Raw genomic sequence first — 15,781 nt, forward strand, 5'->3', positions numbered from 1 at the left:
AATTTATTTGATACTAGTGATCTGGAGACATGGGCTGCTTGGTTTCAGATCACTGGCCAGGGTTCAAGACATAAGAGAATCAACAGCATGTCTTTTGTATAGAATATATATATATATATATTTTAAAGTATCCTTTTTATTAGCATCAAGTCTGTAAAATTAAATGAAAAATCTTTCACCGCTTAAAGCACTGAGAGATTTATATTGAGGAGAAAGACCTTGTATTCTTTTGCCCCAGTTTCTATCTAAAGGGTCTGGGAATCACACCCTTCAAACTATCAAATCTCATCAGATAGGTTTTATTAACTCTTATGATGTGGCTTACTTTCTAACGTGATTCTGGTACAGCATCACAGAGAGAAGAAGCTGAAAAAAATCAAAGTATTTTACCCCCAAATATATATATTTTTGACATATTTTGAAATGACTGTTGCAGGACCAAGAAATTGAAATGGCCGTACAAAGCTGTCTTCTGTGGGGGAAATTGCATCTGTAAGAAGTCTTCATTAATGTAGCCCAATCTCTCCCCTTCTAGGTCTTCCCAGATCTAGGGAAGATTAACTAAGAGCCTGATGCATTTAAAGTGTGAAAAGATATTTTTACCCTCTATTTTCTCTGAGGGCTGCCAGCTATGAGGCTTTGTCTACATAATAAGAACCTTAATCTCCGTAACCACCTTATCTTAATTAAGGCCTTCCTTTCTACCTATTTCCAGTTTTAGACAACAGATTTTCTTTACCAATTGTCACCTAAAGAATCCCCAAAACCCACCTATGACTTGTTAGCCCCTCCTTTTTGATGTCCCACTTTTAGGCTGAGCCAATGTCTGCCTTCGTCATACTGATTTATGATTTTCCCTACACCTTCTGTCTGCTGGAAATGTACAAAACCAAACTGTAATCTGACTGTCTCATGAAACATTCTCAAGAGCTCTTGAGATTCAGTAATCCAGGGCCACAGTCACCATATTGGCTCAGAATCAACCTCCTTAAACATATTTTGGCTGAATTTGGGTTTATCCTTCATTAGTATTTCCCCAAATTACATAATTTTAATCCCCAAACTGATTTAAAATTACCTTATGTTGGAATATAAATTATCCTATTATAAAGATAAATGTATTTGTATGTTCATTGCAGCACTATTCACAATAGCAAAGACATGGAATCAACCCAGATGTCCATCAATGATAGACAGGATAAAAAAATGTGGTATGTATACATCATGGAATACTATGGAGCCATACAAATGAATGAGATCATGCTCCTTGCAGGGACATGGATGAACCTGAAGCTGTTATCCTCAGCAAACTAACTCAGGAACAAAAAACCAAACACTGCATCTTCTCACTTATAAGTAGGAGCTGAATGATGAGAACACATGCACTTGGGGTGGGGAACAACAAACACCTGGGCCTGTTTGGCTCAGGAGGGAGAGCATCAAGATTAATAGCTAACACCTGCGGGGCTTAATACATAGGTGATGGATTGACAGGTGCAGCAAACCATCATGGCACACGTTTACCTATGTAACAAACCTGCACGTCTTGCACATGTAATCTAGACCTTAAGATAAAATAATTATTTTTTAATTACCTTCTGTTTTAGCTTCTTAAACAAAGTATCCATTTTCAGTTGATCTGTATTTAAGTCTCCATGGCAACTGAAGTCTTCATTTCCAAATACATTTAACATATTTATTGTCATTTCTAGGCATTTCTTATATCTGCAGAAATGTACAGAAGTAGTAAGTCAAGTATTTGTAAGAGTAAATATTTAATAATTGTTTAAACAGATATTATGTTATGGCATATCAAAGAAACAAATCTATAAACTGATCCTCTCAGTTTCAACTGAACATAGTTTGAAAACATTCTATATGAAATTATAATCTTAGATAAATAATATGAACAACAATTTTATGGCATATATAGCAGGTAAAGTGATAAGATAGCCATACAGTTTTTTTTTTTTTTTTTTTTTTTTGAGATGGAATTTCACTCTTGTTGCTCCTGCTGAAGCGATGGCGTGATGATGGCTCACTGCAACTTCTGCTTCCTGGGTTCAAGTGATTCTCTTGTCTCAGCCTCCCAAGTAGCTGGGATTACAGGCATGTGCCACCATGCCTGGCTAATTTTGTATTTTTAGTAGAGATGAGGTTCACCATTTTGGTCAGGCTGGTTTTGAACTCCTGACCTCAAATGATCTACCTGCCTTGGCCTCCCAAATTGCTGGGATTACAGGCATGGGCCACCACACCTGGCCTAACCATACAGTTTTTTATAAATAAACTATTCACATCCATTTTGGTATGCTAAGATAAAATAGCCTATTAGTAAATATATGCCATAACCCAGAGATGAGTAACCAAGATAAAAAAAAAAAAAAGTAAAACACATACATGTTTGAAAAAGACACAAAAATACATTTTGATATCCATTGACCACAGTCTATAACAAGAAAAAAAGTACACACAAAAAGCATCAAGAAGGTCATTCAATGTAGAGAAAGAGAAGTAAGGAAACATCTTTAATATCTGAGTTGAGGAGAAAAAGAAAACAGGCAGTTTTAGAAAAAAGGAAAGGTGAGGACAGATATGTGATGATTTAAAGACTTTGAAGAAGAGATCTAGAGATCTTTACTGACATAATCCAACAAAATGAAAGAGATACAAAACCATGTAGAGAAAGACAATGACAGAAAAATGTTGAATAGAATCAGAGAACCAACTTAAGTGCTCAGTAAATAAATAGAAAACTAGCTGTGTTCAGGACTTCAAAGACACATTCCATTTTTTTTTTTTAATCTGTGATCAAAACATGAATGCTCATTTTACTCTTTTTCTTTAGGTTATACATATATTTATACATATATATAATTTATTTCTGCAAAAGTTTAATAAGATGTATACTTCATGTATACAATGGAGGTACCCATGTAAAATGAGTAAATTTCCATGATATGTTTTATATCTAAAAGCAAAAGAAAGAAGCAGAAACAAAATACAAGCTATATATCAAGATAACTTTTGATGTTAAAAGAATGACACAAATAGGTCTTAAAAAAATTTGAATGCAGCAGAGAAGAACACTGTAAAAGGAAGAAAAGATGACCAAATACAGCAAAAATATCTTCAGAAATAAAAATTCGAACTAGGTAATGAAAAGTGCACTTGACATCACATGCCCAAAGCATTGTCATTATTGTTTTCAAAACCATTAAAGAATACGTTGCCAAGCACAATGGCTCATGCCTCACTTTGGGAGGCCGAGGCAGGTGGATCATGAGGTTAGGAGTTCCAGACCAGTGTGACCAACATGGTGAAACACTGTCTCTACTAAAAATACAAAAATTCACCGGGCGGGGTGGTGCACTCCTGTAATCACAACTACTCAGGAGGCTGAGGCAAGAGAATCACTTGAACGCAGGAGGTGGAGGCTGCAGTGAGCCGAGATCGTGTCATTGCACTCCAGCCTGGGTGACAGAGCCAGACTCTGTCTCAATAAATAAATAAATAAATAAATAAGTGTAATGTTTCGGCATTCAAAAAAATTTTGAGATTGCATTGTTTCTTTTTTTTTCACATATTTTTAAGATGAATGTTTTCATCCCAACCTCGCCATAGCAGCTTAGCTGACTTCTGCCCCGTTTCTCCCCTTCCATTGGACTCTGTGACACATGGTCTCATCCAGAGATCTATTTTTTCTTCAGTTATTGTGTTTTTATACTGAAATTTGATTTTTTAATAATTCCAACAAAAAAGTGCAAGGGTCATGGACTCCTGCTCACATGCCTATAAAGTTGCGTTGTGAGTTTCTGAAATACATTTTAAAATAGAATTCGTTTAATTATGAAAATGCAGACATAAAATGAATTTGTATCTAGGTTTTAGTCAAATAGAGTTAAATCAATTAATAAATGGTTAAAATGTTCTACAATATGAAAACCATACCCAGTTGTCTCTTCTTCTAATTTATGATTTTTGTTTCTTATTTGATCCACATTATAGTCCAGTGATGATATTAACTCAGAAAGTTTTCTGAATTCTTCATGTTTTTCTTCAGGCTTGAAAACAAAGGGTTTAAAATTATTTTTGCAAGATCTAGAGACCCTCTTCTATCTTAAAAATATTATTTCTCATAAGTTGATGAATAATATGTATTTAGGCAGGTATATAAAGTGCATTTTATAAACCTGATGCCAATAAGGACAGATTTCAAAAATAGTCATTTTCTTAAAACAGCTAAAAATGATTCACACTTTCAACATTATCTTTTCTGAAATTTAAACTGGCAAAAATGTTTGTTAAAAATGAGAATTTTTACACATAAAATACTAAGGGTTAGTAAAAAAAAAAGGTAGCTATATTTACATTTTAGTTTTTAAAGATGCTCTAGAAACATTGTCATTAATAGTTTAAGATATTCCAAGTTAAATTACATCTTATTAAGATGATTTTTAGAAAACTCTTACTAGTTCCCATTACATTTTTGATCCTCATCTACCTTCAGGCTGAGCTAAATACTGTCATTCTCTGTAAGTATTCACGTAGGTTTTAGTCTTTCCATGTCTCTGTACCATTTCTCTTTAAACAAAGTTTATTTTTTCTATAATAAACAAATAATAACTTTTGTCTAGTTTTTGTGGCTTTTCTATTATCCTGTTTCTCCCCTTCCATTGGACTCTATGACACATAGTCTCATCCAGAGATCTACTTTTCATCACTTTATATACTGAAACTTGAGATAAACCAGTGTACGGCTCTTTAGAGCAAAACCTAGATAACAGACATCTGGGTTGCTTGGCAAAGGTCATGTGTAACCCTGAGTTATGAACCTGTCACAATTTAATTAATTGTTCTGCTCTGTATCCGTGCTTTCACACCACTCTAACTATAAGCCTGCTTCAAGCTAGCCCACCCCCTTTTCGAAGTGTGCATAAAAAAAGTCAAGTGCTGTCTTTGTTCTGGGGCCAGTTTGTCAAAAGTTGAGTCCATTGGACCTGAATACACTCAATAAAGATATCCTCCTGTATACACCTCAAAGTCTGTCTCTGGTCCTCCTGATTCCACAACAGCACGATCTCCACTCACTGCAACCTCCACCTCTCGGGTTCAAGTGATTATCCTGTCTCAGCCTCCCGAGTAGCTGGGATTACAGGTGCCCACCACCTCACCTAGCTAATTGTTTGTATTTTTAGTAGAGATGGGGTTTCACTATGTTGGCCAGGCAGGTCTTGAACTCCTGACCTCATGATCTGCCCACCTCGGTCTCTCAAAGTGTTGGGATTACAGGCATAAGCCACCATGCCCGGCTGCTACTCCTCTTTTTAAATTCTCTCAGAACTCCTAAAATCTCCAAAGGTTAACCTGGATTCCCTAATATATATTTCCAACTCTGACCTTTTTACTGAGGCTTCTTCCTTCTAGTACACATATTATAGACAATATTCTCAACCACACACTCATACATTGCTACTTGGTGCACATTACTTTTGTAGATAGTGAATCTTATCTATTTTATGTTGATTCTTATTGATGTTACTTTGAGTATAGTGTTATTTTCTAATCTTGAAGGGGGGCTGTCTCACCCTTAGGATATTGACCAGAATACTTTGTCCTTTTTCCTTCTTTTCTTTTTTTTCCCCCTTTTTCTTTGGATATTGACCAGCATACTTTGTCCTTTTTCCTTCTTTTTTTTTTCCCTTTTTCTTTGGATATTGACCAGCCTACTTTGTCCTTCCTTCCTTCCTTTCTTTTTTTTTTTTCTTTCCTTTCTTTCTTTCTCCTTCCTTCCTTCCTTTCTTCTCTCTCTTTCATATCTCTCTTTCTTCTTTTTGCGACCACTATACTTTGTCCTTTTTTTCTTTTTCTTTCTTTTTTGTTGAGATAGTCACAGTCTCTTATCCAGGCTGGAGTGCAGTGGTGTCACGTCGGCTCACTGTAACTTCCATCCCCTGGGTTCAAGTGATTCTCCTGCCTCAGCCTCCCAAGTAGCTGGGACTACAGTTGCACACCACCACCCCAAGCTAATTTTTGTATTTGCAGTAGAGACAGGGGTTTGCCATGTTGGCCAGGCTGTTCTTGTACTTCTGGCCTCAGGTGGCCTCCACCCACCTCAGTCTCCCAAAGTGTTGGGATTACAGGCATGAGCCATGACACCCAGCCCTTTTTTTCTTGTATAATGAAAACTTTCCCATGAGAATCAGATTATCAATTGTTTGCCTTTGTTTCCTTCTAAAAAATTTCCTTTTCCATAGAGATATGGCATGATGAACATCTTGTTCTACAGTTTCTTTCTCGGGACACTCAACTATGTCACTGGGAAGCTCCAGTCAAGTAGAGATCTCCCTTCTTCCTAATCGAGATTCTTCATCTCAAAATGGTGTCCACCAAATGTCTTATCCAGGTAATCTCTTGCTTAGGAACTCATGAAATAAGAACCTTCTGGAGAAGTTAGAAGCTATTGACTGAGATGGTTGAAACCTGTCCCTTATTATATGTTTTACTCCCAAGGCAGGCATCACAGTGGCTAATAATTCTATGCCTGATGTCTAAATCAACTCTATGGGAATCTATAAAAAACATTTTATTTATGAGACAGAGTCTCGCTCTGCTACCCAGGCTGGAGTGCGATGGCTTGATCACTGCTCACTGCAGCCTTGATATACTGAGCTCAAGCGATCCTCCCACCACAGCCTCCCAATGTAGCTGGGATTATAGGCATGCATCACCATGCCTCATCTGTTAAAAAAAATTTTTTTTGGTAGAGTCGGGGTCTCACTTATATTGCTCTGGCTGGTCTCAAATTCCTGGGCTCAAGTACTGTTCTTGCCTTAGCCTCCCAAAGTGCTAGAATTACTGGCATGAACCACCTCACCAACCAGGTGTTCCATGCAATGGTTTGAGAAGCAGTTCTACACAGAAGCCAGAAGGCCTGGGTCTGAATCCCAGTCCTACCAGATACTAGCTGTGTGAACTTGAGAAAATCAATTTTCTGTGTCTCTGGTTCTTTATCTATGAAATGGAGAGAATAATACCATCTACTTCACTGGGATGTTGGGAAGATTAAAGCGGGGACTGACATGAAGCACTTAGAAGAGTACATGGTACATGGTGAGCTACAGATAAGATTTGCTTAGAAGCACTTAGAAGAGTCCATGTACATAGTGAGCTACAGATAATATTTGCTATTAGCATGGTAATTTTTACTTTTTTATATTTTGACAATTGTACACGTTAGGCAGGTGGCATTCCAATGGGAGTGGTCTCCTATAGTTGCACTGAATCATTCTTCACACCACTGAAAGTGGCAGCAAACGGGGAGCGCATAATTTATAGCTTACTTTTCTCTCCATATGACTCAGTGGGCAACAGTCATGTATGTACTACAATGTAAACAGCTCCTCCTGAATTGAGTAGTACATAACCGACATGACCAGCAGAGACAGGCTGAGCCACGGAGCTGAAAACCCTGGACTCTATTGCTAAATCAAGGCTTCTGAATCAATTCCCTCCCAGAAGCTGTTGCTGTGGCACTGCTTTCATGAGTACTCTGCTGAGCGCTCGGATTAAGGGGCTGTGCTATCATTCACCAGACAAGCTGCAGCCAGAACTGTTCAGCTGACAAACTGGCAACCATCCAGAAATACAGTTTTGGCTACATAGTGAAGGAAGGCAAATTTAGATTCTTTTTTCATACTGAGAAAAACATGAGCATTTGATTGAACAATTCTCCTCTATTAGACTCATTGGTTTTAATTTCATATTTAATTGCTAAAAATACACTTAGAATAAAAGACTTACTGTGTTAATGTCTCAAAGAAGAAATAATTGGTATGGTATATTTTGTTCTATGCTAAAAGCTGCCAAGCTAAAATATTTTCAATTTATACAAGGATAGGTGACATGCATGTCAGATATTATTTTCCCTTTAAGTAAATTTATGATGAGACAAAATTATCTTCCATCAAAAATAAAAGCCATGTCAAATTAAGGGCTAAGTTGTTCTGCAGACTGGGCAACAAGTGCTGAGATGTAAGGTCAGTGAGAGAAGAGTCAGAGAAAGCTTCATGAAGAGGAAATTGCCTGCCAGGTCTGAATGAATGAGGCTAGATGAGCAGGAACTGAGAAGGCAGGAAGGACAGCATGGGTAAAACTGGGGCTGACATCTGCCCAATTAACACTGAGGATAAAGTCCAATGGCAGGGAAATAAAAACATACATCCATACAATAACCTGTAAATGAATGTTCACAGCAGCTGTTTTCATAATAGCCAAAAAGTGGAAACAACCTAAAGGTCCATCAGCTGACGAATGAATGGAAAACTGGTGTAGCCATGAAATAGACTATTATTAGACAATAAGAAGGAATAAACTACTGATATGTGCTACAACATGGATAAAATTCTGAAAACATTCTGCTAAGTGAAAGAGCCAGTCAGAAAGGACTTCATATTGTATGACTCTGTGTATATAAAATATGCAGACCATATACATCTATGGAGACAAAAGTGGACAGTGGTTGCCTACAACTGGGGTAGGTGGAGAGACATGGGGTAGCGGTAGGTGGAGAGACATGGGGTAGGGGTAGGTGGAGAGACGTGGAGAGGGGTTGCAGTCATGGCTAAGAGATGTGGGGTTGCTTTTCAGAGTGGTGAAAATGTTCTAGCATTGATTGTGCTGATGATTACACAATGCTGTGAATATATTAACAGACACTGAGTTGTACATTTTAAATGGTTGAACTGTCTGACATGTGAATTATCTCTCAGTGAAATTGTTTTAAAAATCTCATGGTAGGATCAAGATAATTTTCTCAGCTCTCTATTTTGGATGTACATGCTCTATCAGATCTGAATATTTTTATGCCATTACAGTATATTTTAAATGAAAGGAAGATGAAGGCAATGCCTAACTTTTCAAGTAGTTTGTGAATTAATCTAAAACGTGTGCATTTCAAAGAACAGTATGATGACCTTTCTGTACAAATTAACCTAGAATCCATGAAATGAATAGGCACAGCTTCTGTGTCCATTCACAAAAGTGAAGAAATAAGACAACTTTCTGCAATATTCCACTAAACCTTCTCCTCTGACTCAATCTGGCTTGCCTCACCAAGACAATAAGGAAATTATCTAAAAATACTGTTTAACAGGAAAAAAGTCAATTTTCTGTGAGGAGTGATTTATCATTCTCAACTTTCCCAAGAGTAAACATTGTAAGAAAAAACATATGCAACCATTTTTCAAAATGTCAGAACAAGAGCCAGAGCTGAAGAAATAAGTATGTTATAAAGATAATAAAATGGCAATAATCAATTATAATGAAATTACAAAATCAAGCTGTCCACCGAAATTAGTATCCTAAAACACTTTATATTATTCAACCAGCTACAGATTAATGGTCTACATGTTAAATTCCATACACACTTGACTTTCTACTTGAAATAATTTCTTCTTTGAAGCCCGTGTCTCATCCAAGTTAATATGACAATGTGATGTACTTTCCAGCGGAGATTCTGACATAGAAAATTTGTTAAGGTGATCAGCCAGTTCTTCTTGAAGTCGTCTCACAATCACCTGATAAAATATTTTTGTTACCAACTTTATAAAGTGCCTTATTACTAAATTATGTTAATAATATTTAACTCTAGCATACATACTTTGAAAATTATTACCACACACACAGATTCACTTTCGTTTCCTCATATGTACATTCTTCTTTATTACTGAATTCAGTGAGGGACACAGAAGGTGTTATCTTCCTGCCAAATCATTATTCTCTTTCATGACAGATGGATTTAGCCCACTATGCATTCATCTTAGACCCTCAACTCAACCTGAGTTCCTCACATAGTCAGTCACCTATTGAAATCCTTCCAACAGATTCTTATCTCAGAATAAAAGTAAAATTCCAATAGCCTTCAAGGCGCTAGGTAACATGGCCTCTAACTCCCTCCCTGACCTTAGCTCCTACATATGTGTCCCGTACTCACTTCCATCCCATTCTCCGTGAACTCTGCCACACCTCATTAGTCTGAAAATGGGGATTCAATGTCAAACTCATAAATCACAGACAGCTACAAGTATCCTTGTACGGGAAAGAGTTATATCTAAATGATAGTCATTGAGACTTAAAATGCAAATTATGAGCTAATTATTCATAACATATTCACAGTAAATTATAAATACCTACCAGTGGGAACATTATATCAAATTTTTTTTTTGCTAAAATGTATGACATTTATTCCAAATTGTGATTTTATAACAAGTAGATGTCTTTAAAATTCTAAGTGGTCAGAAAAATACATAATGTGAGACTGACATATTTTTAGACTTAAGTCACATTGGTATGAATCAAAACAAAGTTATACAAACCAAAATACATAAAAGAGAGAGTCACTGAAGGAAAAGCATCACAAGACACAGCAACAAACTTCACTTCATCTGGGAAATCTAGAATTAAGTGTCAAACCAGCTCACTTAATTGAATCTTAATTTCAAAATACACATTTCAGGTACAAGCATTTCCATTTACCCCCTTCATTATGGTCTTAGAATGTGGCAACATAAAGACATTAAATGTATTATTTCAGTAGTATAAGACTACCTCCCTTATCAACATTGCTCTGTATCTACTAAAATTTCATAGGTGACATAACGTCTTTACTCAAAGGAAAGCATCTGTCAGTTCTACCTTTTATTTTCTGGAAACAAAGTATGTTTCCAAGCTGATACAGTAAACATATTTTTTTTTGGTTTTGTATTAAAACAGCTTTGTGGAAATATGATTTTTATTAAAACAGCTTTGTTGAAATATGATTTATAGAATTTATCTGTTTTAACAAGCAGTTCAAAGATTTTTAGTAAATTTACTGTGTCGTGCAACCATCTCTACAATCCAACTTGAGAACATTTTCATCACTCCAGGACAATCCCTCATGCCCATTAGCAGTCACCACCCATTTCCAGCCCCAGCCCTATACAAACATTAATCTTCTTTCTGTTCCTATACATGTATTTCCTGGATGATTCATGTAAATGGAATTATACAGTATGGTAAACACATTTTCATCTATTTATTTTTATATTGAACTAGGTTCAACATATAGCCAGAATGAAATGTTTAAGTTTTCTTTCCAGAAGGTTAAAAGGTTTTCTTCATACTTACTTCTCCTTCTGCTGCTTCCTTTTCATACTGAAACAGTTTTTCTTTTAAATAATTATATTCATTCATTAATTCCATATTTTTTTCTTCTGTAAGATCTTCCTTTCCATTCTCAAGACAGTCTTTTTGGATATTAATGACTATCTCTTTATTATTGCCTTCCTTATAAGCATCCTTTAGTTTTTGTTCAAGCAATAGATTTTCAAGTTCTTGTTGATGTATTCTCTCCTCTAAAGAGTTCTGCTTTCCAAAGGATTGACTTTCTTTAGCTTCCTCATTTGGATGCATCTGCTCCATTTCCTTTAATCGATACTGCGCTTGCTTTAGGTCCATCTGTACACTTTCTAAAGCCAGTGTCTTTTCTCTGAGAGCATCTCTTGTCTCATGAAGCTTACCTTTAAAGGTATTGAACTTCACCTGAGCTTTAGAAAGTTGTTTGGTAAGCAACTCATTCTTATCTGTTAGTTGAGAAATATTGGAATCCATTTTTTCATGTCCAGAAACATCATCTGCTCTCCATAAAACTAGTTCTAGGTCTTTTCTTTCCAAAATTTCATTGTACTCATTTATAGTAGTGGCCAGGCTAGAATGGAGGGATTCAACTTCAGCTTCTAGTCTTTCTTTGTTGTGTTTTTCCTTCTCCAATTTTGAATTCAGCCTTGTATTCTCAGCTTTCAGTTCATTAAGCTGTTGCGAATACTGGGCCGTTGTTTTTGTTATCATTTCGTCATTGAGTCTTACACTCTTTTCAAAGTTAGCATTCATTTCTGTAATACTTTTAATTTCTTGAATATATTCTTTTTCCTTTCTGAGACTGTCATTTTTTATTGTGTATAATTCCTGTTTGAGCATGGCAATGTCTCTCTTCAACATGTAATTTCCATACATCACATCCTTCTTTCTTCCATAACTTTGAGAATCCTAAATAAAACAAAACAAATTTTTAGCTAGCACTCAATAAAATAACATATCATGGTTATTTCTGAAGTGAAAGAACAACCTGTACATTCATGGAATTAAAAGTTGCTGTAAGTGGATATCAGACTGGAGAAAAAGTTGAAGTAAAACCTTGAACCTTAGCATACATTTCAAAAAGTTCAAAAATTTATTTGATGTCAATGAATCCATAAAAGTAAACACACACACACACACACACACACTCTCTCTCTCTAGATAATTTTTAAGAATATCAGAATTGGAAAAACCTTTCTCTGAATTACAACAAACTCAAAGCATAAAGTTAAATGTTAAAAATTTTGACTAAATTAAAATCTTGAAAAAAGGAAATTGCATTTATACTCTGATATCTAACCCAGGCACCACCCTAGAGCAAGAGCTTTACCTCCACGTCTATTTGGACAGATAAAATCTCTCAAAGTTTTAAAAGTTCTGTTTCCCTGATCATATTCTATTGTGATTTGACTCAACATTTTTTAGTCAGTTGTAAGAATTACATTTACTAAATCATAAATCTAGACATTGTACTAAGCACTTCTACATACATACATTGATGAACTTATTTAATTATCACAATCCTTAAAGAAGAGAGGTTAAAAATATAAGCAAGCTGCAGGATTTTCCTCAGGGCTTCTGATTCTACTTCTAGTTCTCCATCAGATCACAGGTACTTCTGTGGTGTAAATATATCAACACAAAAACAGAGAAACAAGAAGACACAGGCATAAAATGTGTCTTCTGTCTTTGTCACCTGGATTCTCCATGAAATACCCAGATTGAAAGGATGTGACCTTGTAGGGCTTCAGAAACAGAAAAGAACCTTTCCCTTTTCAGCACTAAGCTATTCTTTTCCCCACTGCTTGTTCTCCTTATTTTTTCATTTGGATCCTGGGATACCAAAAAAGTGAAGGTGCTCACTGAAATAGAGGAACCAAAGTTTGCCACAACACAAGGAGTCGAGTGAAACTGCTGAGTTGCTAGTGCAGAATCCTGGAAAATGAGATGTTCCTCAAACTTACATTCAATTACCACAAAAGTTTATAGCTGGAGATATACAGTATAGTTGTCCACTCTAGCCCCATTATCTACTTGATAAGGGAAGTAAAACCAAGAAATATTAAGTAACTCACCCAACGCTCCTAAGGTGGCATTACCTAGCATTTCGTGGCACAAAAAGGGAAGATACAATTACATGTTGCTGAATTACATAAATTACCAGATAAATACACTAAATTCATCAAATAAATTAAAGGTGTGACTTTGGCAAAGCAATTTAATGGCTCAGAGGGTGGTGGGAGGCCTCATCTGCTTTTCCTTTGAAAGAAAATCTCTAGATTTTTGTCTATCTTTAGAACACAATGTACAGAACTCAGCTTTCTACTATAGAGTCAAAGGCTAAATTTTTGGCTGAGGAGTTATGGTACTTATATGATAAAATCATACATGTCAAAACCTACCATATTTTATGAAACAACATCATGTAAAAGTCTGATTCAACAGAAACATTCGAGAGTGATGATTTTTTTAAATATGTGAAAGTATATATATTTGTTTCCAAAATTATTTAAAGTGGCCATGATGGAATTCTAAGTTTAAACAGTTTGAGTCAAACAGATAAACCTGCATGCATGAAGCACATTAAACAGACTTCTTTGGCTGGAAATATTTTTTGCAACTCTCAAGGTCAGACACATTTTCACGTCTCTTCTCAGTCATTGCTTCCCTCCCATTGTATTACCATTTTATCATTTAAATAAATGTAATTCATATTTAAATGAATATAGAAAAAAGAATCTAGACATTATTTCTTTAGCAATTTCCCTTATGCTTATCTAGTTCAGAAGGTCACATGGTATATGGTTAAATAATTTTCCCAGCCCATATGCCACTTGGAAGAAAGACTCATAGTGAGACTTAGGTTGATGAATGAGCAAAGATTATGGGAATGTTTTCCAGAACTGTCATTTAGATAGCAGCACTAATCTACTTTGACACGTAACTACACATTTAGATAACCCCACTGTAACTATACACATGAGATTTTCTTGAGTAGAAAACCAGAAAGAATCAGGTAACTTATAATAAGAGAAGCAGCAAGGGAACCTCTTTCTTTTCATAGTTGAACTTCTTTTCTTCAAAGCCAGGACCTCTACTTGTAACAAGCCCACCTCATTCTTAAGCCTTTGCATATCTTGCTGTAAGTCTTCTAGATATGCTTTTGATGTTCTGTCACTATGTGATGGAGAATAACTCACATTTTCTAATTCGGGTTTCATGCTTTTATAGATATTAGCAGTGGGACTGTCACTTGTGGGTCCCTGAAACACACTTGCCAGTCATCTTCTAAGCTTTAGAAGAGCTTCTAAGTTCCATATGGCTTGTGGAACAAGCGCTATATTGGTTTTCGGTTTTTGTAAGTGTCTGTAACAGCAGAAACACTGTAGCTTTCTATCCATATTACATGCTTCAATTCTTTGGAGTGAGCAAACCACAAATCAAAAAGACTTTCTGCATCTCTAGACTGAGGCCAATGTCTAATGTCTAATTTCCAATCTGTGGTATTGTGGGTTATATTTTCTTGTCATTTGCATATCAAATCTTGGTCTTCTTTCATTTCAACCATAACTACTGGGTTCCTTAATTTTTCAATTTCTGTATCATTACAACAATTCTCTTTCTTCTTCATCTCTGTGAGAAACAGCCTACATGTCTGGTTTGTTACAATTTTTACAGTCTGATTTATTTTCATTTGAATAAAGCTTAGAAGATGACTGGCAAGTGTGTTTGAGGGACCCTGAGTGTAAATGCAATGACAAGACCTGAGTGAGATGGGCTCGTTCTCTTTCGGTAATGCCTGGAATACTACAGAGTTAGACACTCCAGGTGCATCTGCTTCCTCAGGGATATTATCAGGGATATGATTCATCAGATTACGGGGCACTCCCTTTAAGTTTGTCCCTCTTTTAGGTTTACAATGTAAGAGCTCTTCCTCCAGACAAACAGTACTTTTGGATTTTTCAAAACTTTCAGCAATCTTCAGTTGAACTTTTTTGTAATGAATTTTTTTTTTTTTGAGATGGACTTTCACTCTTGTTGCCCAGGCTGGAGTGCAATGGCATGATCTTGGCTCAACACAACCTCTGCCTCCCAGGTTCAAGCGATTCTCCTGCCTCAGCCTCCCCAGTAGCTGGGATTACAAGCATGTGCCACCACATCTGGCTAATTTTGTATTTTTAGTAGAGACAGGGTTTCTCCACATTGGTCAGGCTGGTCTCAAATTCTCGACCTCAGGTGATTCGCCCGCCTAGGCCTCCCAAAGTGCTGGCATTACAGGTGTGAGTCACCATGCCCGGTATTGTAATGAATTTTAAAGAAAGTCCTGAATATACAGATATATTGTCTTTATTACAATTTTTACTCAGTTTTGGTTCTTGAGACATTTTTTTTTTTTGCAGGTGCCAAAGTGAAAATTAATTTGCTTCTTTTGTCTCTCAGATGTCTTTTCTGACGGTGGATATGTTAAAATTAACTTTAGTCTCAATTAAGTATGAACAAAGAAAAAATAGAAAATAAATAAAATTGAACTGTGAAACTTAATCTATGTTTTACTACCCCTAAGTTACTGGATTATAACTAAGAAGTAAAAAATAATTTGCCT

General features: G+C 36.0%; 1 protein-coding gene across 1 annotated transcript in view; it reads right to left on the bottom strand.

The window, feature by feature from the left end:
* LOC104677925 (ankyrin repeat domain-containing protein 18A-like) overlaps nt 1–15,781 on the bottom strand; it is a 60,429-nt gene that overhangs the window by 23,831 nt on the left and 20,817 nt on the right. The window contains 4 exon segments of the mRNA XM_030937889.1: nt 1,596–1,725; nt 3,952–4,064; nt 9,429–9,578; nt 11,170–12,087. Coding sequence (XP_030793749.1) covers nt 1,596–1,725; nt 3,952–4,064; nt 9,429–9,578; nt 11,170–12,087 — 1,311 coding nt within the window.

The sequence above is a fragment of the Rhinopithecus roxellana genome, chromosome 9 (assembly GCF_007565055.1).
Source record: "Rhinopithecus roxellana isolate Shanxi Qingling chromosome 9, ASM756505v1, whole genome shotgun sequence".
NCBI lineage: Eukaryota > Metazoa > Chordata > Mammalia > Primates > Cercopithecidae > Rhinopithecus > Rhinopithecus roxellana.